We start from the raw sequence: 27,518 nt of genomic DNA on the forward strand, positions 1-27,518 counted from the left end.
TCTTCTGGGAGTACATGTCCCCTGCCTGCATGTGCCCCCCCCCAGAGGGATGCATCCCCTGGAGGGATGTATCCCCCAGCTGTGTGTCCCCAAAGGACATGCCCCCGGCCATGTGTGACCCCAAGGGGGCTGTGTCACCTCATTGCGCCTGACCCTGGTCATACTTGTCCCTTGGCCACGTGTGTCCCCAAATGGCTGCAGCCCCTGGCCATGAGTGTCATCTGCCTGTGCATGACCCTGGTCATACATGTCCCCCAGCCACACATGTCCCCAGCCCTGTCTGTCCCCACAGGGCTGCATCCCACAGCAAGCGCTATGCCATTGCGCCTGGTTGTTTGCGCCAGGACACATCGGCATTCCTGGAAGCCGCCTGCAGGGAGGTGATAATCCCCCGCCAGGACTGTCTGTGCGGGGGCCCTGATAAGCAGCAGCGTCCAGCTATCGGGGACCCTGCCCTGCCATGCGAGGTGTCCCCAGACCTGCTGTCACCTCTGGGTGACAGGAACAGGGGCAGCATCACCCACACTCCCCCCCAGCCTGGCCAGACACTGGCAGGAGGTGGCACAAGGTCAAGCCCTGGCACCAGCCTGTCCCCAGGCACGAGGGTGCCAAGACTTGAGGGCTGCAAGGGACCATCCCCTCCTGTCTTTGGCCCCTGCTGTGACCCAGAGGTGTCCTGGGGGGCCTGTAGTGCTCCCCATACTGTGGCACAGGCACCCCAGCACCTCGAGCAGGGACACAGGCGAAGTGTCCCCAAGAGTCCCCCAAGCCCTGCCAGCCCCAGGTGAGCCCCATGGGACTATCCCCATCCGGGCTGGCCCCTGCGCCTGCTCAGCACCCACAGCACGTGGGTGCAGCCCTGCCCCATGGCCCTGCACCCTGCTGCACCCCACTGCACTGCGTGGGGCAGAGGGGGCCTGAGCACCCCCAAGGCTGGCACCGTGGAGCTGGCGTGGGGACCCCTGGGTACTACAGCCCTCCCGCCAGCTGTGCTGCTCCACAGCAGCATGTCTGGCTGCAGATAAGGAGCCGACAGGGGCTGATGAGCTGTCCCCCACCCGGCATATCTGCAGGACCACCCTGCTGTGGGGCTCGTGGGATGGGGCCCTTTGTCTTGCCCGAGCCCCTGCCCGGGGACACAGAGGGTCCTGAGGGCATGAGGGAACTGACTTTGCCCCGGGGAGGGGAGTGCAGCCCCATTGCTGGCTGTCACTGCTCCTGCTCACAAGGACAGGTACCCCCAGAGCCACCCTGCTGTCCCCCTGTGCAGGGAAGGGTGCGTGGGGACGGGGATACCAGGCCCACGGGGTGCCATGGGACATGGGTGTTGCCTGGCCCCCACGGGGTGCAGGGGGCTCTGGCAGCAGGGCAAGGGCACAGGGCTGCTCAGGGCCGGCAGCAGAGCAGGGGGAGATGGTGGTAGCACGAGCTGCTGGGACAGAGCGAGCCTTCGGCCCACGTCAGTCCTGCTCTGAGCCCTGGGGTGCCCCCACGGTGATCAGCTCCTGGGTTAACGAGGGCGATGCAGCTGGAGCTCACCAGCCACCCTTGGTGGCTCCTGGCTCCATACTCACACATGTGGGAGCAGGACAAGGCTTTACCCCTACCTAGGGCTGGCCAGGAGCTGCCCCGGGGATGGGGCAAGGAGCCCATGGGGACACAGTGGCCACGGGGAGGCCACGAGCTCCCAGGAACTTTGCAGGAGCAGCATGAGCTGGGACCTCACTTCCATGCACCCCCTGTTCCCCCATCCCAGCGGGAACACCTGACCGCTCCGGTCAGCAGCCCCCAGCCAGCCCACGCCACAGCCGGTCGAGCACCGGCTCTGGCACGGCCCGGGGATGCCATGGCTGGGGAGATGGGCACAGAAGGCACAGGACGAGAGCCAAGGCAGGTGGTGACAAAGCTTTATTATCGTACAGCAGTGACAGTCGCAGGGACACAGGCATGCACACGCACATGCAGATAGGGCGCCTCGCCCAGCACGCCCGCCAGCAAGTGCCAGATCTGTGCCGGCGGCCCCGCAGCACAAGCACAAGCTGGGGGCTGATAAGGCCAGTCCTCCCCCCACCCTGGCGGCAGGGAGGGGGATGGGGTGCCGCCAGCCCCGCAGCACCCACCTGCCCCGCAGTGAGTCACTCCTGGCAAAGGGACTGGCCAGCACCAGGGACACTGCCAGGAGGGCAGAAGGGGTGAAGGAACCAGTGGAGGGATCCCCAGCACCCTGTGGTGCCCAGGCAGGTTGCCACCCCACAGCAGCGCCAGGCTGGCTTCACATGTGGGTTTGGCTGCTACAGCCACACTGAGCACAGGCGACAAGACAGGCGGGGAAGGGGCCTGGGCTGGCACAGGGCTCTGGTGGCACTGTGGGGTGTATGGGACACACAGAGGGGACAACCTCTTTCACATTGTCACTGAGGGCAGCAAAGCCACTGGCCATAAGAGGCAGGGGGACTGAGGGAGGTAGGGGCTTCTGCACTGCCCACCAGGGCATCCCCCGGCCAGCACAGCTGCTTGTCACAGCCTCATGGCTGCAGCACCAGCCCCAGGAGTGCTGCTCCCTGGCCCGCTGTACAGGCCGTGGTGCTGGAGGAGCCTGTCCCCGCCGCAGCGCCCTGCCTGGTCCCCTGCGTCCCTCTGGCCCGTGGCTTCAGGAGCTGTCAGGGGCGAGATGTACCACGGCACTCGGGGACCGCAGCATCGGAGGTGTCGCCTCGGGGTGGCTTTGGCACAGCGCTGCTTTTTGGCATTCCTGGTGGTGGGACCTCACCAAGCCCAGCTCAGAGCAGGGCTGAGCTGGGCTCCCTCCACTAACGCTCCATCAGCCCCGCACGCTCTCCCACCTCCAGATCCCAGGAGGAACCTTCCCTGAGGGAAGGAAGCACGGGAGCACCCACTGGCAGTGCCTGATTGTCACCCTCCCAGGGCTGCGACTGCCGCCTCCGGGAAGCCCAGCCTGGCAGGACTGCTGGCACTGCAGGGTCCCTGTGGGCGAGACACTCAGACAGGGAAAGCCAGCCACAAAACCAGCTTGTGGGCAGAGGCAGGGGCCAGGCAGCACCCAGGAGGGTCACTGTGGGAGGGCAGAGAGCCCAGGGGAGGTGGTCCTGGCTGTTCTCTTCCTACAGCTCCACGCCCCATGCTCCGCATCCTGCCAAGCCTCTGCTCCGAGCTCTGGGCGGCCGCCCGAGGACAGAGAACAGCAAGGCACTGGGATTGCAACACCAGACAAGCTGCCAGTGGCAACTGGGGATCAGATCCAAACCCTGGCCTGATACAATATACAGTTAGTTACAAAACAAATCCCCTCACACCCTTTGTAATAAAAAGAGCAGCTGATTGGACATGCATCTTTCTGGCCCTACAAAATAAGGCACCAGAGCTTAAAAATGAAACTCCAATTGTATTTGATATAAAAGGAATTCCCACGTGTTGAAGGCAGTTGATGTCTGAGTGCATAACAGGGAGTGAATCTTCACTAGCTTTGGGTTGGCCAGCCTCATGCCTGGGCCCCAGTGGCTTTCTGGATCAGGGGAATCTGCAGGAGGGGAAGAGAGAAGCTGTTAGGGCTGGAGGAAGGGGAGGCAGGGAGCTGCCTGCACTCTGAGGTGGGGCAGGGCTGGGGAAGGAGAGGCTCCCTAGGAGTCTGAAAGTTTTCAGGCAAGTCCTTGTGCCCTAAGAGCCGCAGGAATTGCCAGCTGCTGGTGCCCAGCTCACCTTTGTGAGATCCACACCAGTGATGGCACGCACAGAGGCAGGGATCTCGGCCAGCAGACGGTTCACCTCGGATGTTGTGTTGCTGCTCTCTCCACTGAGAATAACGATCTCGTCCACTTTGGAGAGGGGAGCAGCCACTTTGGCAGCGATCTGGAGAGGCAGAGAAGCAGGGTGGGATGAGCAGAGAGCCAAGGACCTGCTCACCAGCCTGCTGGCCAAGCCCGTGGGGCCTCTCTGTACCCCCAGGAGACCTGGCCCAGCCTGGGAACTCCCCACCACTTGCGCAGAGCAGGGGAAAGTTGCTCCCTCCTCACCTCAGGCAGCGCATCCAGCACTAGAGCCAGCTGGGCAGCTTCTCCATACTGCTGGAGTGCTTCAGCCTTCAGCTTCATCCTCTCAGCCTCTGCCATCCCGATGGCCTCAATCACAAAGGCCTCCGCTTCTCCAATCTTGCGGATCTTTTCTGCCTCTGCCTGAGCAATGAGGACTTGCTTCACCCTGGAAAGGGAAACCCAACCCTCCAGCAGCCCAGATCCCTGCAGTGTACCCAGCACTGCTTCCCTCCCTCCATCAGCCACGTGCCTGCCCCACAGAGAGCCCATGAGCTGGGTCTCAGTGCAGCACCCACTGCACTTTGCTTCCACCTCACCCTGATCCAGGCTCAGGGCTGGACCAGGCCATGGGCTCACTCACTTCTCGCCTTCTGCGATCTGCTGGATACGGTAGGCTTCAGCCTCAGCTGGCCGCTTCACAGTAGCTATCAGCTCCTTCTCCATCCGGATGATCTCCTTCTCTTCAACATCAATCTGCTTCTTGCGCTGCACCACCTCAATTTCAATTTCCTCCTGGCGGATCTTCTGCTGCTCCCGGGCGCTCTGGAGCTCGTAGGCCAGCTGGGCTTCCGCAGTCTGCACATGGGAGAGAAGAGAAGAGGGGTCTTGACCATGATCTCCTATGCACAGACGTAAGGACCCTTGCAGGCCCTGAAAACAGACGTGGCTCCTGCTCTGGACCAAACCTCCACCCAGAGCTGACATCCCTATCCTCAGAGCTGCACTTGCTGTCCTTCCCTGTGCACTCTTCCCAAAGTACTTGAGCTGAACCAGCTCTGGGTTCAGCTTAGATGACCCTCCCCATCCTTCCACCTCCTCCTACTCCCACCTAACTGTTGCAAACAGGAGAGGAATCTGTTGCAAGGAGCTCACACTGTGACACAGAAGCCTGGGTTCTCCACCTCCAGCTCTCCTAACACATGCAAGAGGAGGAAGCTGGCAAGTCCCAGAGCTACCAATACCATCATGAACCAGCCAACGAACAGCGGTGGGCTGTGGGATACTTCTCACCTTAATGTTGACCTCCTCATTGAAGGCAGCTTTCTGCAATTCAAAAGCCCGTCTGGAATCTGCTATTTTGGTATCTGCCATGAACTTGACATCCAGCATTTCTTTCTTGCACTCTGCCTCCTGCAGAGAGGAAAAAGAAAGCAGAGCTCCAGGGTGTGCAGCTGGAGCAAAACAGGCTGCTCTGGGGAAGCCCAGCACGTCTCCAGACTCACCCGAATGCCAGCATCTCGCTCAGCTTCTGCCACACCGATGTCTGCATCCCTTCGGACAGCTGCAGTCTGAGTCTTTCCCAGGGAGCTCAGGTAATCCACTTTATCATAGACATCCTGGAGAGGGGAAGATAAGTCACAACCACTTCAAACGAGTGACTCCATCTTGCTCCCTTCCTGTTGAAGCTCAGAGCAACCACTTGTGCAGTTAGGTCAGGGTCAGAATGAGCCATGTCAGCCTGCTGCCAAACAGAAACAGGCATGACAGGGAGAGGCGGGCTCTTCCGTCATCTTCCCTCTGACTCCCTGGAGGCTCAGTTATCAGCAAGCTCTTTCCACAAGCTGTGTTTACAGAGGCAGCTACCGGGTGCTCTTTGCCTAGCTGCCTGGATACATGGAAACTCTGTGAGGGGTGAGGCAGGGTGTCAGCCGGAGCCTTTCAGCCAGCTGCAGCAGAGGAGCCAGGGCCAGGCCCTGTTGTGCTGCTTCTGCAGCGCAGCTGGGTGCCCCATAGCGCAGCGCCCTATGGCTGGGTGTACCTTGATGGTGAAGCTCAGGATCTCAATACCCATGCGACCCACGTCGGGAGCTGCCACCTCCCGCACCAGCTTGGCAAACTGATCCCTGTCCTGGTAGATCTGCTCCACTGTCAGGGTACCTGCAGAGGGAAGGAAGGCGAAGCATTTTATGTGGAACAGGTAACACACAACAGTGTGGATCTAAGCTCAGCAACACCCTCGTTGCCCCTAATCTCTTCAGGTCTGGGCACAAGGGCATAATCCTCTGTCCAGGCCTTGCAGTGTCCACCAACATCTCAGTCTCACAAGCACAACCACCACACACATGTGCTACCTGTAGCCCGCGGGGACTCAGACGTCTCTTACTGCAGGCACTGAAAACTCATTTATCACAACACCCAACCACACAGCAGGAGCTACTGTAGGGGAGGAACAACCTAAGATGGCACCTCTACAGTCAGCAGAGGAAGCACCCGTTGTGGCTGCTGTGGTGGCAGCAATGCCGCTGGGACCAGCCAGCAGAGAAGGAACAAAGCTACTCAAGATGCCTTCAAGAGCATGAGCCCCTCCGCACCTAGGATGGAGCGCAGATGCCCCTCCAGCGTCTGAAGGACCACGTTCTTCACATCTTGCACATTCTTCCCCAAGAACTGCTCACAGGCCACAGCCAGCAGCTCCTTCTCGGTCATTATCTTCACCTAGAGACAGGAGACAAAACCAAAGGGACTGAAGGCACCTGTCCGAAGAGGGACAGGCACCCAACAGCAACAGCAGCAGCAGCAGCAGAAGCAGCAGTACCACCACCAGGCTGCCAGGCCCCTGTGCTACTAGTGCTCCAAGGGACCATGCTGAGCTGTCACCACGCTGAGCCAGGCCACCGGATCAGCAAGAGAGCCCCGTCTCACTGCTGCTGGGGAGAGCCCTGCTGCAGGTGCACACAGCAGCCCCAGCATCCGGGGCAGACACCTCTCCAAACCCTGACTGCAGCTCAGCATGGAGAGGTGCTCCCTGCAGCCATCTATCCTGCAGCAGTGGCCACTGGGTGATGTGGGGACAGAACCTGGCCCTACAAGTCCCACCTGATGAAAACTCTACCAAAGAGCCCTGAACTACCAGTTCAGCCACTGCACCAATACTAGACCTAGGAGGAGAGGGCTTTCTATGACTACCCCCGGCCAAAAACCATTTCATTACCTTTCTCTTCCTCCTCCTTCACTAGAAATAATTTTTCTGACAGAGGAAGGACAGAGAACAAGGAAGAGTCTGAAATGCCCAAGGAGCAGCCTGGGAACAGGGGCTCCATTCGGTGTTCCCTGCAAGGAGAGATGAGACAAGATGCCCGTAGCACACTGGTTTGTCCTGCTTGTGGCTGGGAGCTCCCAGCTGCCCTTTGCAGTGACCCCAATGTGCTGCGGCCAGGACCTGGTTGTCCTCCTCCACACGGTCAGTCTGGTAACGATCCCCAGAGGTGGGACACAGCCACCCCAGCGCTGCTTTCACCTCCCACAGTCAGAGCCAGATGTAAAAACATCCCCAGGCTCAGACAAGCCAGGGTCTTAAGATGGTCCTGCTGGTCATGGGGCTGCTTTTTAAAGGCAAAGTGGGTTAAAAATCCCTGTGGAGTATGTTAGGCAGTGGAGATGTGTGCTCATGGAGCTCTATAGGATCCAGCTATGAGGAGCTAAAACTCACCAAGGTGACAGCTCCTGGTGGCCAGGTATGGTCTGAGGGCTCAGGCAAAGCCTGGACACGTGGACGTCTGTGTGTCTCACAGCACAAGAGAAGGGAGCAGGGGCACACCAGCGCCTCTGGGCGCTGAGCGGGTCCCACAGCACCCTCTCATGGAGACATCTGGGCTGGGCAGTGCCTCCTGTCCCATGAGATGCCGGTGGCACCCTGTGTCCTGCCCCATGGGCCCTGGCTGCGCCTGCTGCTACCTACGATGCAAGCACGGTCCTGGCTCAGAGACCTCCGAAGCTTCAGGTGCAGCACAGGGGCCCTCCAAGGGTCCCAACACATGCTCTTGATGAGTTAACAATCTACAGACCTCATCCTGCCACCTACAAGACCGCTTTTCAGGGTCAAACTGCTGGCAAAAGCAACACAACTATTTCTTGAGAAAGCCTGGTCCGATAGCCAGCGAGTCAGAAACAATCCCACAACCTAACCTGTGGAGCCGAACAGCAGCACCTGGCCCCAGCACTGCCAGAGAGCAGGACAACTGGGACCGGCCACCTAAGGGGGTGGAGGTGGACCATGTTAGACGCAGCGAGCTGACCAAGACTCAGCTGCCCCTAGTAACGTGAAGAAACACCAACCTGGGCTGAGCCTATTTCCTACCTTTGCTTCTCAGGCTAGGTCTCCCAGTCAAAATGCCAAACTGAATCTCGGGCAACCATGGCAATCCTCTTCTGCTTTCTCCCCAAGACCTCTGGGCTCCTTATGGGGCCAGGCCACAGCGGTTTCTTGTCCCTGCACCCTGGGCCAGCAGTGTGCGCTTTCTACACAAGGGGGAGTTGGGAGAGCTGCTTATGCAGCTGCACCCGGGACCGTGGCCCTGCACAAGGCTCATCTCGCAGCAAACAGGAGGTTTTTGCAAATACCAAAAGCAATTAGGCTCAGCAGGAACGTTTATGGTGTGCATCTGCCAGCAATTCCACCTCTCTAAACAATCCCCACCTTTGGGAGCTACGGAGAGGACAGTCAGAGCACGGAGCGGGATGTTCGGTAAGAGAGTCCCTGCGGTACTTAACAGGAGCAAGGAATGATTCAGCTTCTGTGAATAAAGCCAGCCAGCAGCCTGCCCATGCCAGTAAACCCTGGAGAGCCTGAACGAGCCTGGCTCTCCGCTCAATATGGATGTCAACCTACAAGACAAAGGTTGCACAAAACAACATAGAGTCAAGCAATTTACGCTCAGCTTGTTTCCAGTATTTCAGACCGGGCACTGCGACACTTGGTGCTTCTTCAAATGTCATTCACATCAGAGAGAGAGTTTAACTGGCAGGAAATCAGAGAGCCTCTATAAAACAATCCCATCTGGAGGACTGATACTGCCGCACCCAGCTCCAGCCAGCTGCAATCACAGCGAGGGGCGAGCAGAGACAATCCAATTAGCTTGAGGCTCAGGAAAATGGTATGGAAGGATACGAAGCCCAGCGTGGCCTAAGGCAGCAGCATCCCAGCGCACCCCAAGCACCCAGCCAACACAGGAAGGAGGCTACTGGTGAGTACTCATTACAACTCTCTTCAAAAAAAGAAGAGCATCCCTATGCACATTAAGCACTTCTAGTATTACAGCAAACATTTCAAAAGGTGTTTCTCTAGCAATACTTTGTTTGCTTTTTTCCTTTTTTGCACAAGCTCTTAAAAGAAAAATGTTTGCCTCAAAAGTACTGCAAAATTAAGGTAACCTCTGCTATGCACGTCCCCAACTGCCTCAAGCCTGCTTTCTGCGTAGCAATTCCTTGCATCTCACAACCCTAAACCTTTAAAATTAATGGACAGTGAAGAAAATGAACAGTGAGAAGAGAGAATAACATGAATTACATGAATTGGGAGCTGCATTTTTAAATCAAGGCACCTGGTGATCCAGCCTTCTGCTACCATGCACCGCCCAGCCTAGATCATTTTTCAGGCAACGGAAGGATGTCCCAAAACTAGGTCAAAAAGGAATGCTGACTTCACAGAAATACCTTTTCCAAGTACAGAAGGAAAAGCCTACAGATTTATGAAATATGTGTGAGGGGAGACATGGGTGCATGCATTTTGCCAACCATGCAAAGACCACTGTGGTTATGTGGCACATTAGCAGCTAAACGGATATAAAGAACTGAAAAATTGAAAACAAGGATGCTGGTTCACACCAGTTAGAGCCAGGATGAGCCCAAGATGCTGGCTCCTGTGCTGGTGCTCTTGCACGTAGCCATGTTCCCCAACAGCAGCAGGGCGATGGATTATCCGCTGTTGAGTCACAGTTGTGCCCAGCCCTTCTGCCATGCGCAACAATCCAGAAACTGCTCCTGGCTGAATTCATATCCTCAGTTATGCACAGACGCAGCACGCAGCTCCTCTGCAACGTCAGTTCAGAGCAAACCAATGAACCTAGGGAGGAATCCACTCCTCTGGAAAGCACTGGGGGAACTCTGTCAAGCGCTTGGTCTTAAAAGGGCTGCAACAGCCATGGTGCTCTTCCCTGGGGGGAGCCTTTTGACACGTGGGATTTTGGTCACATCGCTGCATCACTCAGCAGCTCCCCTTGGCTCCACTGCTCACTGCAGGGAACGTGGCAGTCACCTCTCCTGCAACAGCAGACCTGGACATGCCTTGGACACACAGTGACCACAGCCTTGTGCGCACTCTGAGAACCGCTACCTTGGTTTTATACACCCAGAATGAGCTGTCAGGAGCAATTTTCAATCAAAGCATCCAGCTGCCTATTCGAGGAGCCAAATTCAGTCAAAAGCTAACAATATTTTCTTCCCAGCTTCCTCCCCAAGGCAGGACGTGGTCACAAGGACAGACTGTATCAGGGCAGCAGACCTCAGCGTCTAAGAAATGCAGGTGTTTAAGTGTGCTATCACAAGCAGCAAGAGCTGGTTTTCACGTATAAAGGAGGCTCGAGAGGATCAAAATTCAATTCAAGCCAAAAATTTTATACACAAATTTTAGTGCCTGGAGGGACCAAGTTCTTTCTTTAAGGTTTAACTCACCATGAAGAATTACAAGGTCCGCGTGCTAATAATAATAATCCAAAGCAACGTAATGCTCGATACCATCTCAGGAGTGAACGGCTCAGTCCTGCAGGGTCACACACAGCTCCAAGGGCACTGCAGTCCATCAGCGTTTCACAAACAGATCAAGTCACCCACACACACCTCATTTGCCACATGGACAAATGAGACACCAGAAAAAGGAATGATTCTGGGGAGAGGAGGAGAGGTGACAACCCCCTTCACAACATGGAACATGCTGTAGTGTGTTTGAACCAACAAGGACAGTGTGGTTTTGTACAAGAATTTGTTTCAGAGCAGTTGGCTTCTGTTCCTGGACAACAGTAACCTCTTAAGGGGGAAAACCAGATGTAAGTTAGAGACATGCATTCCTGAAATGATGGTTTTTGGAGTTACTGTACCTGTGCCACACCTGTGACAGTTAAAGCTACCCCCTCCGCCGTCTCTACGTCCTCACACCTGGGCTGTAACGTCATTATCTCTAGGGAAATCCTGCCAAAAAACGTAAAATATTTGCACGTTTCCAGGTAACACACACTCAGCTCTTCGCCTCGCATCTCCTGCCCCGGGCTACCTGTCGCACTCATCACAGGTAATGTAAGACAGGCGCAGTATGCAGCCAAGGGACTGCATCTGTGACCAGACACAGACAAGTCACTTTGGCCAAGAAACAGATTTTCAGGTAACGCTTAAAGGCAATTTATCAGCAGAGAAAGGCTGGGAGCCAGACTGGAAACGATGCCGTGACCCTTTCCCTTCTGCTGGGCTAGCAAGCTGGCCAGAAGCTAGCAGCTTTGGGTCCCCAAAGGGCCCTCCATCAGAGGCTCACTGTTCCATGCTGCCCAATGCTGGGGCAGCACATGCTCTTGCTGGCTGGTGTCACTGGTTTAAAAGCACAGCATAGACCCGGGATGCTCCTGCCCACCCCGCACAAACCCTGGTGCTTGGCAAAACCTGGCGCTGATGCTGCAAGAAGCAGCCCTGCCTTTGCCCCTCGCTGGGTTAGCATTAACACAGACCTACCCCCTGATCTGGTTCACCTCTCCCTTGATTTTTCCTGTGCCCCGCAACCCAAAGGTAGACAGAAGTGAATCTCCAGCTCTTTAGGGCCATGCCTATATAGTATCAGGCATCCAGGAACAGATCCTGCAGCTCCAGAGCTTTCTTAAGTCACCCAAGGTGGGCTCGAGGTACTTTGGACAGACCTGGCAATCTGCAAGTCATGATTTGGTAAAACAAGAGACATGCTTGGCCGTGGCAGGTTCTGCTTCAGGAAGCAAAGCCTGGGTCTCGTGTCAGCCATAACAAGCCGGGAAGGCGTTGGGAGTCAGGACAGGGAGCCACAGGGCAGAGAGCTTGTGTCAGCAAACATTAGGTCCAACATCTGAACCATGAAGGGGCTGTGCTGGGCTGCTGCGTGCGCACTGAGTCGCTCCAGGATTGGCTGGAGGTGCCAAACACATCTCCACAAGTTCATGCCTGCCTTGGCCACTGTCCTAATTAAACTGGCACGCAAGCCGGGAGCTGATAAAACAGATCTCACTGTCCAGGACGTGCACAGGCATTTTTTTGCCATATGTTTTCACAGCTTTAATCAGCTAGTGCGGGACTTTAGCCTTCTGAAGACCTAATCTATACTTTGAATTTAATTTCAATACCGTGCTGCTTCTTAGCCAGGAAGTCACAGGGATGTTTGGTAATTACTGTTACACTGGTTCATAACTGCTCACAGTGCAAACGCTAGTCCTGTGTGTTGAAACTCATTCAAGGTCTCTGTGCTGTACTTTCAAACATGACAACATCCAAAATGAGCACAGTCTCCATGCGGAGGAAGAAGGGCTAAATGGAAACCCATATCAAAAACTGCAGAGCCAGATACAGTTGCAATTTCCCCATACGTGTACAGGTTTCCTTTTGAAACGGCACAAAACCTGGTTTCCCACCTGCCCCAAATCCTGTACAAAACCCAATCTGGCCTGCTTGTGGCTCCACACAAAAGCACATGCCCTTCTGCTCTCCACCAAGCACACAATGGAAACAGTGCTGTTGAGGAAAGGGTTACAGCGGGAGCAAATGTCTGCAGCATTATCAGAAGGTGCTGAATTTGGAATTTGCATCTGTCTTCATTACCTATAAACCGTGGAGTGCGCCCCAGGGCAAGTGCCGGAGAAGGGGGAGGAGGGTATTGAGATTTCAACTGTCCCATTAGAAAACCATTAGTTTTTATGTTATCCTGCTGCTGCTGCTGCTGTTGCTGCTGCTCAGAACAGAGGGATAAACAGTTAGACATGATGTTAGGAAGCTGGTGGATTATTACCTGTGCAACCCCTGTTACGTACAGTGGGACCCCCTCCGACGTCTCAATATTCTCACAGCGACAGAGGATGGTCATAACCTCCAAAGACAGTCTGAGCAGCAAGGAATAAGGGTAGGACAGCAAATATACAAAGCGGTTATCAGAGAGTAAGACACTCATTGCAAAGGACAGACGAGACTTTGAGGTTTCGGCTTTTCCCTGTTCAGTTTGCCTTTCTCCCACCGTCCGCTCCCAGGGCTCTGTAACGCTGGGCCAGACCAGCTTCCCTCGTCACAGCAAGGGGTTTACAGCATCCAGCTGCTCTTTTTAATGAGGCTGAACAGGCTGGGGGCTTGTCTCCACCCTGCGTCCCCTAAGTCACCGCAGACGAAACTGAACTGTGTATCCCATCCAGACTGCCATCCTAGAATCAGCTGGAATTATCTGTTGGAGTAATTTTCACACACAGAAAATTCCTTTTCGTAATAATTTAGATGCTTCTATGCCAAATTTAAGAAGGGCCAGAAAAATGGAAATGCTAGGGACTTGGCTACCCACCCCTGGCTAAGGCATTGATGAGAGAAGGTGCTTCCAAGGGCTGTCCTGAGAAGCTGAATAATACCATTTCGTTCCCCCAGAGGCATCTAAGACCGAGCTGCCTCTCTCACTGCTTTTATTTCTGACCCTTAAACACGGACAGGATATTTTTTCTTTTTTTTCCAGTCCTCAAGGTTGCAGCAGGATAAGAGCCCAGCACCCTGCCAGCTCTAACTGTTCCTTTTGTTCCCAGGTTAGTGGTACCTGGTGGGATACCGCTGACAGCAACACAAGTGCTGCTGTCTCTCTTGCTTTCAGCACTGGCAGTTCCAGAAAAGATGTCCTAATTTCAGAGGAGGAAATCTGCCTCACTCTTCATGTGGATGCAGTAGGCTCCATGTGTGGTATGGCTTATGGTATTTAGGAAAGGCTCTGTTCTCAAAAGGAGAATTAAGCCCCATATCCCATGGCATGAACCGGGGGTATAGATCTTAAAGTAAAAGATTTGTTTGGGTGTTGGCAGTCCTGTCCGAGCCCCATTTGCTAAAAAATGCACAGACCTCTATCATATGACAGCTCATTCCTGGCAAGCAGTTCCTGGCCCTGGATTCAGCCTTTGCTTAACTTAATAACAGCCTCCTGAATACATCTGTTATCTCCTGCACACGGCAGGTCAAGGTCCTGCACTGTCCTCTGGGCTTCTCACACAACAAGAGAAGGAGCAGAAACCATTTGTTCAAATCAACAGTTCTCCCAATGAGATGCCTCACAATTCGGGAATGAAGCTTGTCTGGATCAAACACAGTTCTTAAGCACTGAGCCCACAAGCTGGGACTTTCCTTCACCTCCCACCTCGTACGAGCACCACTGGAGAGCCCGGGCTAAAGCAGCAGGTGTTAGCTGAGACCTCTTCATGCAGCCGGAGCACTATGGTAGGCTCTCGTAGAAATCCCGAGTACCAGCCACCTGGGAGAGGACTTGAGAGCTGTCGTGAGTCAGTTGCCAGCAGCAGCCAGGACCCCTTCGAACAAGGCAAGCTGCCTGACCCCCAGGTGAACAGCAGCTACGGTAGTGTATCATCTGCAGAGCGAGGGCAGTAACATGCTCACTTTGTCTGCTCATGGCAACACGTGAACAGGGAAAAGAGGTGGCAAGATCAGGCAGTAAGGGTTAACTACAACCTCTGGCCGCCACTCAATGCAAGAACCCAAAAGTCATGTCTTTATCCTTTTTCCCTATTATTTTTTACACAGGCAGAGGAAACCTGCATTGGTGAGCATGAGAAAGGTGTTAGGAGAGAGTAATATTCCCACAGATCCTAAAGACGAAGAGCTACGTTAGCAGGACAGCAGCACTATCACAGCACGTTAGTTCAGAGACCAGCATGGTAAGAAGCAGCAAGCAAAATCCACAACTGAGGAAAGGGAGAGAAAGGAAATCCTGTGGTTTTAAATAGGAACATAGTCCGCTCCCAAGGTGACAGCAGTCAGCACATCTTTAGAAAAAGAGACTTGAGGAGCAGGAGGGGGCACTGGCCCACTGCATGCCACAAACGTGTTTGTTTCTGGGTGAGGGTTTGGGCCATACTGGGCAGAACTCAGCTCCTCTTGTGAACTCATGGATGAGACAGCCCGGTGGCCCCGCTGCCCAGCATCTCTGTGAGAGTCTTGTAGCTGAGGAGCACTGCAAAGGCAGCAGAGGAGAGCAGGGCTCTCGCCTTCCCCAGCACAGGAAGAAACACACTGACCAGCCAGGCTACGGCCCTCTCAGCTTGGTGGGTTTAGGTAACTCAAAAACAACCAAAAAGGAGAAAAAAAAAACCCAATCTGACTGCCTTGGGTTTGAGGAGAGGTGTGGACAGAGAGGCCATTTGAAAAGTACTTCATCTGAAAGGATGGGATTTCTTTTTTTTGTTGTCTTTTGCACTGTGACACCCAGCTGTCCCCACAAAATTAGTCAGCACAGAACTCCCCCATCCTGTGATTTTATTTTGCACATCATCGATCATCATTTACTGTCAGGTAAGCCTGAAACAACAGAGTTATCTCCTGCAGGGCCCTGGACAACCTCGGCCCCATCACTCAAAGCAAAGGACAGCCAGAAGCTGTGCGGTTGTGAGCGACCCTACGCTCCCCACGCTTCAAGGCATGACACAGAGTATGTGTTGCTCCATCCAGCTACTTGCAATGCTGTACACAAGGCAGCCTTCCTTTGAAGGACCAGGAGCTGGTCACAGCCAAAGGCAGGGGGTTGGGCTGATCCTCATCCATAATTTCATACGCAGCGCCCAGTGTTCCTAAAGATACTGCTGACAGCCCCACTGGGATGGCTTTGCCTAACTCATACTCCAAAACCACAAACAACAGGGGTCTCCTTACCTTTGGGTGTCAGTAATGCACCACCAAGCCCAGGCCCAGCCTCCGTACACATACTGCTTTACATCAGAGCCACAACAGCCACCTGCAGCACAGCAGAAAGCACAGGGATGTAGGGGTTACACACACGCGCGTTGCTCTCAGCCAGGAAAAAAACCTGCACCCAGAGCAAGTCACGAGCAGAACAACTTCACAACAAGCCTGCCCAGTCCCTGGGTGCTGAGAAAGGGGCATCCTAGGGGGTCATCGGTTCCCCCAGCCCCTCGGAGCAGGGGAAGCACTTTCGCTTGGCCATGTTACAGCAACAGGTGCTACCAAGCCAAGCTCTGCAACATGACCCAGAAGAATCCAAGCACGCTTGCAGTGTCTGGTAAATAACGGACACAAAAAACTCTTTCCAAGATCCAGAGCAGCCCTGGAACACCCTTCAGTCGGCCATAACACAGCCGGCCACCAGGAAACCCAATGCTCTCCTCACCTCCACGTGCTTCACAGGGCAATTTTCCAAAGGCAGCCTTTTTTTTGGAATTGTCTTATAAAATTGGAAAATAGTATTTGTAATAATTCAGTGTGACGAACAATAACACACAGAAAGCGAATGTATTTCAAACCAGGGTTTTATTTTAGTTTTGTTAAGCAGTTTAAGCATTTTTAGCAAATAGAATCGTTGTAAGCATGTTTCAGTGTCTTTAACTGTGATGCACCAGCTCCGTCATGGAAAGCCATGTAAGAAATCCTTCTCCTTTCCCTCACCCACACTGCAAACCACCCTTAAGCCCATCAAAAATCTAGCAGGTCAGCATTGGAGGAGGGGAGAACCCTTGAGCTCCCCCCAAACATCTCCTAGTTCTGGCTCACACAAGTACTGCGGTTCCTGAGGCTTTCACGGTCCATCACAGAACTGGCTGCATCCAGAGTTCGGGCAGCCCCTAGAACTTCTTGGACACATTTAAGATTTGACCCCAGCGAAACCAGAAGGCACTGTCTGGATTTTTCACAGCTTTGATTCAAGGACTAAGACGCCTGATACCTTCCAAGAGAGCACCCTGCCAGCGACCAGCCCGAGGTTTCATGCCTGGCAAGGGAGGAGCTCTGCAGCTCCCCAGCTTGGACCAGGGCTTCAAGCTGCCATCTCTCAGGCAGATCAAGCCAGCAGTCCCTCCCTAGTCTGTTATCCATAATCACACTTATTACAGCACCGCCTGAGGGCCTCAGCAAGGCAAGCGCTGTACCAACAGAGCAAGAGACAGTTTCAGCCCCGTGGGACATATCCATGCAGGCAAGACAGAGCCAGCGCAGAGGAAGAGCAGGCATGCAGGGAAAACAGCATGGCTGCAGCGCTGCGGGAGCTTCACACTGTGGGAGGGGAAAGGGAGAACTATGAAGGCAGCAGACGGCAGCCACAGAACAACAGCCCTTTCAAGAGAAATGACAATTATTACGTTTGCTGCAATAGGTCAAAATGAAGAAGCAAAGGCAGCACGCATCCAGGCCAGCGTGCCAGCAGGGCCCTCTGGACCACAGGAGGGGACTCTGTCCTCCCCATCCTCAAGTGTTTGGCCATCTTCCGCTATCAGCTAAAGATACCACCTGCTTCGCTGACTTCCATGCAATGGTTGATAAACCCGCAGATCAGCCCCCATCTACTATTCTTTACCCTCCAATTTCAGTAGGAGCAAACACAAATGGGAGACAGATTTACACACTTTTTCAGGTCTCCTGTGCTCCACAGCCTAGAGGAATATTCTCCCGTCACCTCCGAGACAGCCTCTGGATAGCTTCTTCCTGTAGCTGGAAGGCTATTTCAGCCAGGCAAGGAGTTACAGAAGCTGATGATACAATATCCTGCAGCATATTAACCACAACAGCTTTTAACGTTTCTTGGACGACATCAGCCTGGTTAGCTCAGCCTCTTAGCCAGGCTCTTGTTTTCCAAGAACAGGAAGGGAGGTGTTCCTGGCAGTCAGGAAAAGCAGCTCCACATGGAAAGGTATTTTATTTCACAGGGTCTAGGCGGTCTTTACCAAACCTCTGGTAATCATTTCATAATCATGTTCTGAGAAAACTCTGCAACCTAAACCCACCGTTGTTACCAGAATGTGCCTATGCACACAGATGTTTCTTTCCTTCTGCAGGCAATGCAAGGAAATACCTTATTTAGGGTCACACCCAGAGCGAGCCCCACGCTTGCTTCCCAGCACTACACAACATTGCTGCACAGCACAGTTTACTAAGCTGGATTACATGTCAAAAAATGTTCAAAGCATAAGAAAAAATGAGGAAAACTAACACATTAAACAGGAGCAGGATGCCAGCTGGTTGCTTTCATGCAAGCCAGACGTCTGAGTGCAGCAGAGCTCTGTCCTGGTAACGCAAGTCAGATGAGATGAACGCTCATTTTCCATTGCAGTCCTGCAGCCTCTTTCCCAAGTCTCAGAGAGCAAGTCAAAAAGGAACCAACAAAGCAAAAGCTTTGCAAGGCTCAAGAATAAACCCTCTTGCACAATGAGATTTGGCAGAGAAATTGCCTTTTCCAGCTATAATACGCCCACTGTTCTAGCAGCCTGGGTCTCACAGCCGCTTGGCCATCACTTCCACAAACATCCACCGTGCCTCTTCCGGGGCAGTGTCTGGCGGCCCGGCACACTACAAACGGAGGATTCATAGCCGGGAAGCTGCCATCTAGCTTGGCCTCTTCCCAAACAAAGGGGTCCCATGTTCAAGCAAGAATTCCCAGAGCTAGGAGAAAGCACATCGTCTGGGTTTTTTTTTTTTGTTTTGTGGTTTTTGGGTTTGTTTGTTTGTTTGTTTTGTTTTTTTTTTTTTATGAAATGAGATTAATCGCTTGGGAGTTTGTAGATAAATGGAGCTCTCAGCAGATGCAGGAAGCTGCTGCCCTGATGGACGGCACACAAGGAAGAATAGGAGCCCCAACCCTTACAGGAACACAGGGCTCAAAACATCAAAGCCGGGACAATTTGAGGTTGTGAACAAGCTCTGTGTTGTCTGCTCTCCTGAGGTAACTCGAGGCAATGAGCTTGTATTCTGGCAGGAAGCAACAAGCATACAGAAATCAGGTTGTGGTAAACGGGCTGCAGTAAGCAGGCTACTACAATAACTCGATAACTATATTCCTTCCCAGAGACTGTTGCAGGCTCAACACAAGAACAGAGCAGATGCTGGTGCCTTCACCTGCACAGAAAGAGCTGCCACCTTCACGCCTCAGTTCAGGGCAATCTGGTGCCGGAGTCTCCTCAACCAGGAGGACCCACTGCCCAAGCTGGGAATAAACGGCTTGGTCCAGTTGGATAGAAGCTGGGTTTGTTAGAAAAACAGCCCTGTGCTGGGAAATGTCATGGGGTGCTAGCAAGCAAGTGCAGAAGGACAAGGAAAAAACCTGATCATTAAGAACAGTTGCTGACAAAAGACATAATGGAGAGGAGAGAAAAAGGCAAAGGCATACAGAAAGAAACTCACGTAATAAAGCAGGGTCTAGACTAAAGTCAGCGTCTGGATTCTTAGGCCCTACTGTGCATATAAATTAGGCTTTGTCCACATGCAGAAATGGAACAAGGTTAACAAAAATTAATTTTAAAAGATGCAGGGTTCCGAGTTGAATCCATAAAATCCTTTGATGGTCACTACAGCAGACAATAGCAGATTATGCTGGCTAGCTTGTTTTGGATGTAATCTATATCAAAAATGACTCATTTTAAGCTATGGGTATCAATGCTACAGAGCGAGTTTAAAAAAACATGTTTAGTTTAACTCATTTTGTAAAGAGAAAGTCAGAGAAGACAAACCACAATGAAATTACACAACAAAACTACAGAGATAATAGCCCAGAATTCCTCTTGGAAACCAAAAGGAAAGGCCCGAGGCTATTCTGTCCACCTTTTTCTCCTGCTATGCTTTCTGAAGAGTAATTTGCAAGTCTTGGAGATTTACCGAGCACCTGACAAGGGAAACCTTGAGCCCCACAACCTGCAAAAAGCTGAGGAACTACCCCCCGAGAAGAGAATACCACAGAGGAGCTGCATCAGTTGCCTTCTGTGGAAGTGGTGAATAGCTGTATTGAGCACCGGCAATCTGATGCTACAGCTTGAGACAAGCTGCAATGCTGCACTCCGGACTGCAACCACTGAGCATCACAAGCAGCATGAAACCGACCGCCAGGAAAGATTTTTGGCCTGCCAAAACGAAGAGCCTAACTTTGCAGGAGCACTCAGCTAAACCTGGCAGATGACAATTGGTGCCACTAGAAGTTTTCTGCACAGCTTGCCTGGTGTGAGGTAGAATACCTTGATCTCAACCCTGGGGAACAGTTTTGAACTCCGGCTCCAAAGGCACAAATGCAGACAAGGGCAAAACGTCACGTGAGAACCAGCTGAAGCTTCCTACTCCTTCCCACAAACTCATTGCTTTTGAGGCTGAAGAATGGGAACTGCAGCTAGCCAGCATCACATAGGCCTGTAGCTGGAAGTGGAGGGACAACCCCGATGCCATCAGCCCCACCACAAGCGTTAGGTCTCAGATGGCTCTTGCTGCTCACCACGTCTTTCTGCAGGACACAGCCTGGACCTTCTCCTCCCATTCCATTTTCATGCCATCGACTGTTCTCACCTAAGCGTAGTTCTCTGCATTTCTCCTTACTGAACTGCATCGTATTTCTTTCAGACCATTTGGTCAATCTGTTGAGTTCATTTTGATTCTAATCCAGCTCTTCAAAGCTCTCGAATCCATTCCCAGCTCAGTACCGTCTGCAAATTCAATAAGCACATTCTCGATTCCATTATCCAAGCCAAAACAAGGAACTTACTTGATAAATCCTTTCAGCTGAACAGTGAGCCACTGTCAAGTTCCCTGGCAATGGTTTTCCAGGCAGTTTCATATTAATTTTAGAGTATCTGAGAAACCAGTTCCTCCTTGCATTGTGGACTGTAGGCATCTTGCAGGAAGGGCTTGCAGAGCCTCAAGAAGCCTTTATTTCGGGCTTTCAAAACTTAGAGAAGTACCATAAAAAAAGCACAGTCACATTGGCTCAAAGTCACGACCAGTTCCTTTTGCAGGAATAAGAAGGATGCAGTAACAGGATGTGAGAGCAGCTCTGGAAGGGTTAACTACCCCTGACGGCTGGTGTGCAGAAGGAAATGGAATTAACTGCTAGCTCTTCTTTTACTTTGAAAGAGATCAAGGAGCCCCAAAGGGTGCTGTACTAAAGTTTGAGAAACTGAGCTGGACAGTATTTCTCCGTCCCGCTGACCTCTGAGAAATCATAAGAGTGTAACAAGCCTTAGGAAAGGCAAGGTGTACAGTATTTGCTGCTTCTCCTCATCCCCTGGAGTGCTAACCCACCTGAGAGGGAAGTCAGATTAGCTGGGCATGGCTCATACTCAGCAAATAGGCGTTGGTTGTTTTCGAGCAACGTATTTGTTTCAGCGTTCTCCTTGGAAATAAAGCTAGTTTGACCAGGGTGCAACTCCCCTGAATTTTTTTCCTGCTTTCACATCCTGAACTTTTGCTGAAACAGCAGTTTGTTCAGACGCAGAAACACGGTGGGCTGTGCCAGCCTTCTCCTGTCATGTATCTCCAGGTGCTCACCTTGAAGCTGCTGGACCATTGCTGTGTGGTGCCACCCTGCAGCCGTCATCAGCCTGAAGGAAAATGCCCCAACTATAGAGATTCAGGCAACACCATGTACTTATGGGGAACTGCAGGATGAGCAGGGCTATTATAAATTACAAGTCCTTATTATGAGACTCTGCAGAAATATTATAGCATTGTATTTCAAAATTAGCGGATGGATCCTTAGCCACGAAAGCCGAGTTCAACAAGGCTGTAACCCAAAACCAGCATTATGCATCTGAGACAACCTATTTAGCTGGTGGGAACATTCGGACATCAGGATGAAGAGGTACTTGGTGTATCTCCCTGAAAACTCGACTGGCTCCAGCTGCGCTTGGAGAGGACTCAGTGACAGGCCAGGCGCCTGCCAAAGCCTCCTCAGAGCTTGCACCAAACCTCACCGGGAGGTTCCCACCACCGCTACCCTCCAGCCAAGTTAGACCCACATTCCAGAGAGACCACCATCGTCTCCGTAGCTCTTTGTGGAGCATTCTTACAAAGCCTGGGCTCTACATTTCACGGACAGATTGGCTAACCAAGTGCAGTTTCTTAGAAGGAGATCGGTGTTGCTCAACCAGGGAAGGTGGTGAGTGCCGGCAGAGCTGACCCGTGCCCACGAAGCAGCTTCCCAAATAAGGGTACGAAGCTCCTGCGCACACAGACGTTCCCAAGGCATAGGCAGCTGCTCCTTGAGCACTGGAGGAACTCAAGTGTCTCACAAGAAAGTGAAAAGAAAGAACACCACTCCTCAGAAAAAAAACATATGCCAGGGGAGGCATGTGACCAAAATTCCTTCAAGAAGCACAGGCTAAATTTACAATAAAAACTTCCCAGTCAGCTTCATGATTTGGAGGTGCCTTCCTGCAAAGTGAAGTCTTTGAAATAACAATTGTATGACAATTCGAGATTGCAAGCCAAAAGCCTGCTTTTAGTATTATTTGCTGTTGGTTCATTCTTCCTTTCCCCCTCTCTCCCCAAATCCAACCTAATATCACGCAAATAAATGCTGGCCCCCAAGGTCCTCTCTGCTTTTCCCCGGAGAGACATGGCTCAAGTTCCTGGAACTACAACTGCTTGTAGTTACACGCCTCCCACTAGTGCCCTGGCATTCACTCTGCATGTAAGCACAGAGGAGCTGTGGGGCTCTGCAGAGCTCCCACAACTTCTCAGGCTGCCCCTGGAGCTCAGGGACCATGCTCTCAGGAGACAGCAAGCATTTTCAGACCACGTTGGGCAGTGATAGAGGAAAGCCAGGTCTGGTGGCAGCACCGAACCCAATTCTGACTCGCAGAGCCTGGCGTGATTTACGCTCCCTTCCCAGAACATGGCCGTACATCGAGGAGCGTCCTTGGCTCACTGCTCCCGGCTACGGGAAGCATAATGCTTGGAACTGCAAGCAGATGCCACAAATTCCTGCTGGCTCATCCTGCAAGCCATGTTTTGTAAACTTCAGAGCTGAACAGAGGTGAAACCAAGCTTTTAGGACTGAATGGCATCCCGGCACACCTGGAGCACAGCTTCCTGATTCCTCCTGCCAGATGTGGCATTTCACCAAGCAGCGCTGATTTTGATGGGGGTCCCTTCAGAGGGAAGTACAGCATCAGGTCTAGATCCCAGATGGGAACTGCAGAGACGTGCAGCAGCTGCTCAAAGAAGATCAGGAAAGCTGCAAGAAATACTACTGCTCCAGGCAGCTGGTGGGTGTAACTCCTTAGACGCAGCCGCCACAGCGGGCATATTTGTTTCCCAAACTGCTGCCTGCTTCTGGCATCTCCTCAGCAATTCCCATAACAGGTCTGTTATCCAAGAGAGATGAACTGATAATAGAGCAGCCAGCAGCAAGCGCCACAGCCCACTGGAGGCTTTGGCTCCAAAAACATAACAACGTAGTTTCACATGCACAGCAGAGCTGTGATCGTAGCACATCCTTGACATTCACACGCATTTTCTCCCAGGTGAATTTATGTCTGAGCATCACAGCGCTTGCCACAAAACGAGTCCCGTGTTGAAAGAAAGGATGTCACATGATTGAGGGCACATGAAGTGAGAAGCATCTGTTCCCAACCTGGTTATTACCTTGTGCTTGGCCCCAGCCTCTCACACAGAGTGACGTATCCAGCCCTTACAGCAAGCCGTTACATCACTTAACAGTAATTAAGTCCTGTCCGCATGCAGCCTGGTCTACGCCAAAGTGCACTCTGGAGCTTCGGTGGAGTATTGAAGCAGCTACAGGTTGAATCAGACACAAGGGATTTCGCTGCTGGTTTATTTAACCCTAACCTAAGCAACCAGCTCACTCGATGATAACATTCCACGTATGTGATGGGCATTGACTGCGTTCAGTGCCAGCACCACTGAGAGGCCAGGTGACGTGCTAGTAACGAAGCAGCAGTAGGATATGATGGATGAGAAGGGAACCCAGGGACAGGCCCGCGGTGCCCTGCCCCAAGCTGCCCTCTCTGCCCCAGCAGGATGCTCACACCCCGCTCCCCTTCCCCGGCAAAGACAATCTGCTCCCCAGGAACAGGGGGGCTTCTTGGTAATCCAAGGCAAAGGCTGTTGGCAGCGGCCCAGAGCCCGGCAGCCTTGCCAGTGCTGGTGCCTGACATCGTCTGAAAGCAGCAGTAGCACTGGGGTGTGCCGCTGGCACCGCGGCCTCACCTGCCGCTCTCTGCGCTGTGGTGACCCCACCCCGGGCCCCGGGGCCTGCACAGCTGGGAGCTGCCCGCAGCCCCCCCGGGGCAGGGACACCCCCAGTGCCCGCCCGCAGCAGGACCCCCCTGAACAGCACCCCAAGGTCCCCTCATGACAGGGACCCCTCAGTGTCCCCTCAGGGAAGGGCCTCCCCCCACAGCATCCCAGTGCTCCTTCAGGGGATCCCCCCCAAATCCCAGGGCACCCTGCAGCAGGTACCCCCAGACACCCCCCCAGACCCCGCACTGCAGGGCCTCCCCTTCCCCACCGCCTCCCAGGGCCCCCCACGGCAGGGACCCTCCCCACTGCCTCCACGACAGGGACCCTCCCCAGAGCAACCCCCCGGGTCCCCCATCGCAGGGTCCCCCCTCAGTGCCCCGAAGCCCCCTCTGTGGACAGGGGACCCCCCCCAACACCAGATCCCACGACAGGGACCCCTCCATCCCCTGAGGGTCCCCTCACAGCCCAGTTCCCACCGGGGCCCCTCCTAGCAGGCCCCATTCCAGAGACACCCCCCAGCTCCCTCAGGGCCCCCCCCCAGCCCCTGCGCGGCCCCGGCCGTACCTGACACCACCAGCGCCTCGTTGGGCCCCACCGTGTGGCAGTTGCCCATGGCGCCCACACCGCCGCCCGCCACCGCCCCGCCGCCCGCTCCCACAACCGCCCGCTCCCACAACGCCCCGCCCCGCCCCGCCCCCGCGCGTCGCCGGCGCGGCCCGCGGGCGCCGCCATGTTGGTAAGGTCAGCGCCGCGCCGCTCCGCGAGGGCGGGGCCGAGCCGTCCGCGCCGCCGCCATGTTGGGTGCCGCGTGTCGGCGCGCGCGCGCGGGAACATGGGGCGCGCGCCTGCGCACTGCAACGTGTGCATGAGCGTGCAAAACGGCGTGCGTGTGCGCTGCGGCGCGTGCAAGGCAGGGCGCGTGCACTGCAGGGCGGGGCTTCTGCGCCGCAGCGCGTGCAAGGCGGAAAGTGCGTGTACTGCAGCGTGTGCATGCGCGTGCAAGGCACGGCACGCTGCACGGCAGCGTATGCGTGTCTTGGCAGGGTAGCAGCTTTGCGGCAAGTGTAAAGGCGGGGCACGCTGCATTGCTTCTGCGTGCGTGCAAGCAGGAGACAGTGCACAGCACCGTACAGCATGCGTGCACACCTGTTGCGCAGGGCACACCGCGCGGTGCCGCAGGCGGTGGGGCCCAGCCTGCCCCACAAACATGGCCACTGCCTCCCAAAACCCGGGGCTGCGGCTGTGCTGCAGGGGCTGCCCCTGTGCGGGCCACGCTCTGCCCCCTCTGACGGCTCCGTTTTGCCCCCATCCCGCCCTGGGGCAGCAGCAGCACAGGAGCTGACAGGCGGCTCCCTCCCATTCCCCACCATCACTTTTATTGTACAACAGCAGCAGGGGCTGGCGAGGGGCTCTCCCCGGCCCCCACCAGCCCCACCAGCTTCTCGCTGGCCTCCCAGAGTGCCCGGGCCAGCCGGTCATCGCGGGCCGGCGGCCACGGCTCCTGCAGGCGGCAATTGGCGAAGTAGCGGCCGCTGAAGCACTCGAGGCCCTCCTGTGTGGCGCAGTGCAGGGAGGTCTGGGCACCCTCAGCTGCGTCACGGAAGAAGAGCCAGGCCAGTGGCAGGAAAAGCGGCTTCAGCCAGAGTGGCGCATGGCGGAAGAGTTCCGTGTTGACGAACCCTGTGGCGAGGGGAAGCGGCCATGTTGCACCCCAGCCCCCGGCAGGGAAGGGCCCACGCGGGAGCCAGTTGCTCTGCTGCAAGAAACTGAAGTGGCCACGCCAGGGCCTTCCCAGGGGCAAGGGCGCACTGTGCAAAAAGTGCATCATGCAAATGGACACTGTGCAAAGGTTGCACCATGCAAACGGGCGCTCTGTGCAAAGGGAGATGCCATGCAAAGGACGCTTCGTGCAAGGGGATGCTCCACGTGCAGGAATTCTCTGTGCAAAGACTGCACCGTGCAAAAACCACACCACGCAAAGGCAGCCCTGAGTGCAGAGTTGCTCCATGCAAAGCACACACCGTGCAGAGGATGCCCTGCACAAAGGGCTGCCGCGTGCAAAGAACACCCCGCACAAATGCTGACGGTGAGCCCACCCTGTCCCGCCGTCCCCAGCTACAGGCTGCAGAGCCGGGTCCCTACCTGGGTGCACAGCGTAGCACGTCACCTGGGTGCCCTGCAGGCGCGTGGCCAGCTCGCGGGCGTGCAGCACGTTGGCCAGCTTGCTGTTGCAGTAGTCCTGGAAGGTTGACAGCAGCCCGGGGGGCGGGCGGCCCAGGGTGTCGGGGTGCAGGTGGCCGGCACAGTGGGCGCTGGAGGCAACGATGACCACGCGGCTGGGCGCGCAGCTCTGCAGCCGCCCCAGCAGCAGCTGGGTGAGCAGGAAATGGCCCAGGTGGTTCACCTGGAAGGAGAGGCTGAAGCCGTCCTCTGTTGTGCCCCCGACGCTCACCCCTGCAAAGGAGACACTGCAGCCCACGGCGGGTGCCCCAGGGGGTGCAGGGGGGGACCGGGGGGATCCCGGGGTGCTCACCCGCGTTGTTGATGAGGAGGTGCAGGTGGGGCTCCTGGTGCAGGAAGGCGCTGGCGAAGGCTCGCACTGAGCGCAGGCTGGCCAGGTCCAGCTGCATGAACCGCACCTCCGCGTTCCCTGTCTCCTGCGGGCACAGCGCAGGCTGGGGCAGGGCCGGGGTGGCCTGGGGTGGGGGCACCCTGCCCGGGGTGGGGGCTGGATCCGGCCGGGGGGATGCTCTGGGGGCTGGATCCGGCCCAGGGTGAGGGGGCTGCAGGGTGCCCTGGAGCTGCACTGTGTTGGGGGTGGGTGGGGGTGCCCCGGGCCTGGGCTGGGGGTGCCTATACAGCCCCCGTGGTGCAGGGTGCCCGTGCCCGGGAGTGCTCTGGGGTGTCCTGGCGTCTCCCAAGGGGGCCCCTGGGGGTGTCCCACGGGGGTTCCCTGGGGGTGCGCCATGGGGGTCTCCCGGAGGTGCTCATGGGGGTGTCCTGGGGGTGCCCATGTGATGTCCACGGATGTCCCATAGGGGTGCCCGGGGGTGTCCCGCGAGGGTGCCCCGGGGCTGTCCCGGTACCGCGGCGCTCACCGTGCGGATGCGGCGGGCGGCGGCCTCCCCCCGCGGGACGCTGCGGGCCGCCAGGACGACGCGGGCCCCGCAGCGGGCCAGCTCCAGCGCCGTGGCCGCCCCGATGCCGCCGCTTCCCCCTGTGGAGTGGAGCAGAGCGGGCAGCGGTGAGCGCGGGGCCGGGGCCGGGGCCGGGGCCGCGGCCGCGCCCGGCGCTCACCGGTGACGATGGCGGTGCGACCGCGGAGCGCGGGGCGGGCGCGGGGCGGCGGGGCGCGGCGCAGCCCGTGGCGGAGCAGCGTATAGAGGGCCAGCAGCAGCCCGGCGCCCAGCAGCGCCCACCCCATCCCGCCGCCGCTACCGGTACGGCCACCGCCTCCCCGTCCCGCCCCGC

At 55.3% G+C, this 27,518-nt stretch overlaps 1 protein-coding gene across 4 annotated transcripts; it reads right to left on the reverse strand.

Annotated features, from left to right (window-relative positions):
- Positions 1-3,383: 3,383 nt before the first annotated feature.
- Positions 3,384-27,217, reverse strand: FLOT2 (flotillin 2). Of its 4 annotated transcripts, XM_082328557.1 has the most exons (13): positions 27,146-27,217; positions 26,581-26,704; positions 26,190-26,501; positions 15,732-15,813; positions 10,922-11,012; positions 6,362-6,485; positions 5,809-5,927; positions 5,273-5,386; positions 5,061-5,180; positions 4,411-4,625; positions 4,032-4,215; positions 3,718-3,867; positions 3,384-3,538 (listed from the first exon to the last, which is right to left on the reverse strand). In XM_082328557.1, exons 2-13 carry the CDS (start codon positions 26,675-26,677, stop codon positions 3,500-3,502), a joined length of 1,647 nt encoding a protein of 548 aa, XP_082184683.1. In that variant the 5' UTR covers positions 26,678-26,704; positions 27,146-27,217; the 3' UTR covers positions 3,384-3,499. The 4 variants fall into 4 exon arrangements, with proteins under 4 accessions (XP_082184683.1, XP_082184686.1, XP_082184684.1 ...); XM_082328560.1 differs by lacking the exons at positions 26,190-26,501; positions 26,581-26,704; positions 27,146-27,217 and adding exons at positions 12,860-12,928; positions 24,612-24,688; XM_082328558.1 differs by lacking the exons at positions 26,190-26,501; positions 26,581-26,704; positions 27,146-27,217 and adding an exon at positions 24,612-24,688.
- Positions 27,218-27,518: the final 301 nt, after the last annotated feature.

The sequence above is a fragment of the Platalea leucorodia genome (genome assembly GCF_965183815.1).
Source record: "Platalea leucorodia genome assembly, chromosome: 16".
Lineage (NCBI taxonomy): Eukaryota > Metazoa > Chordata > Aves > Pelecaniformes > Threskiornithidae > Platalea > Platalea leucorodia.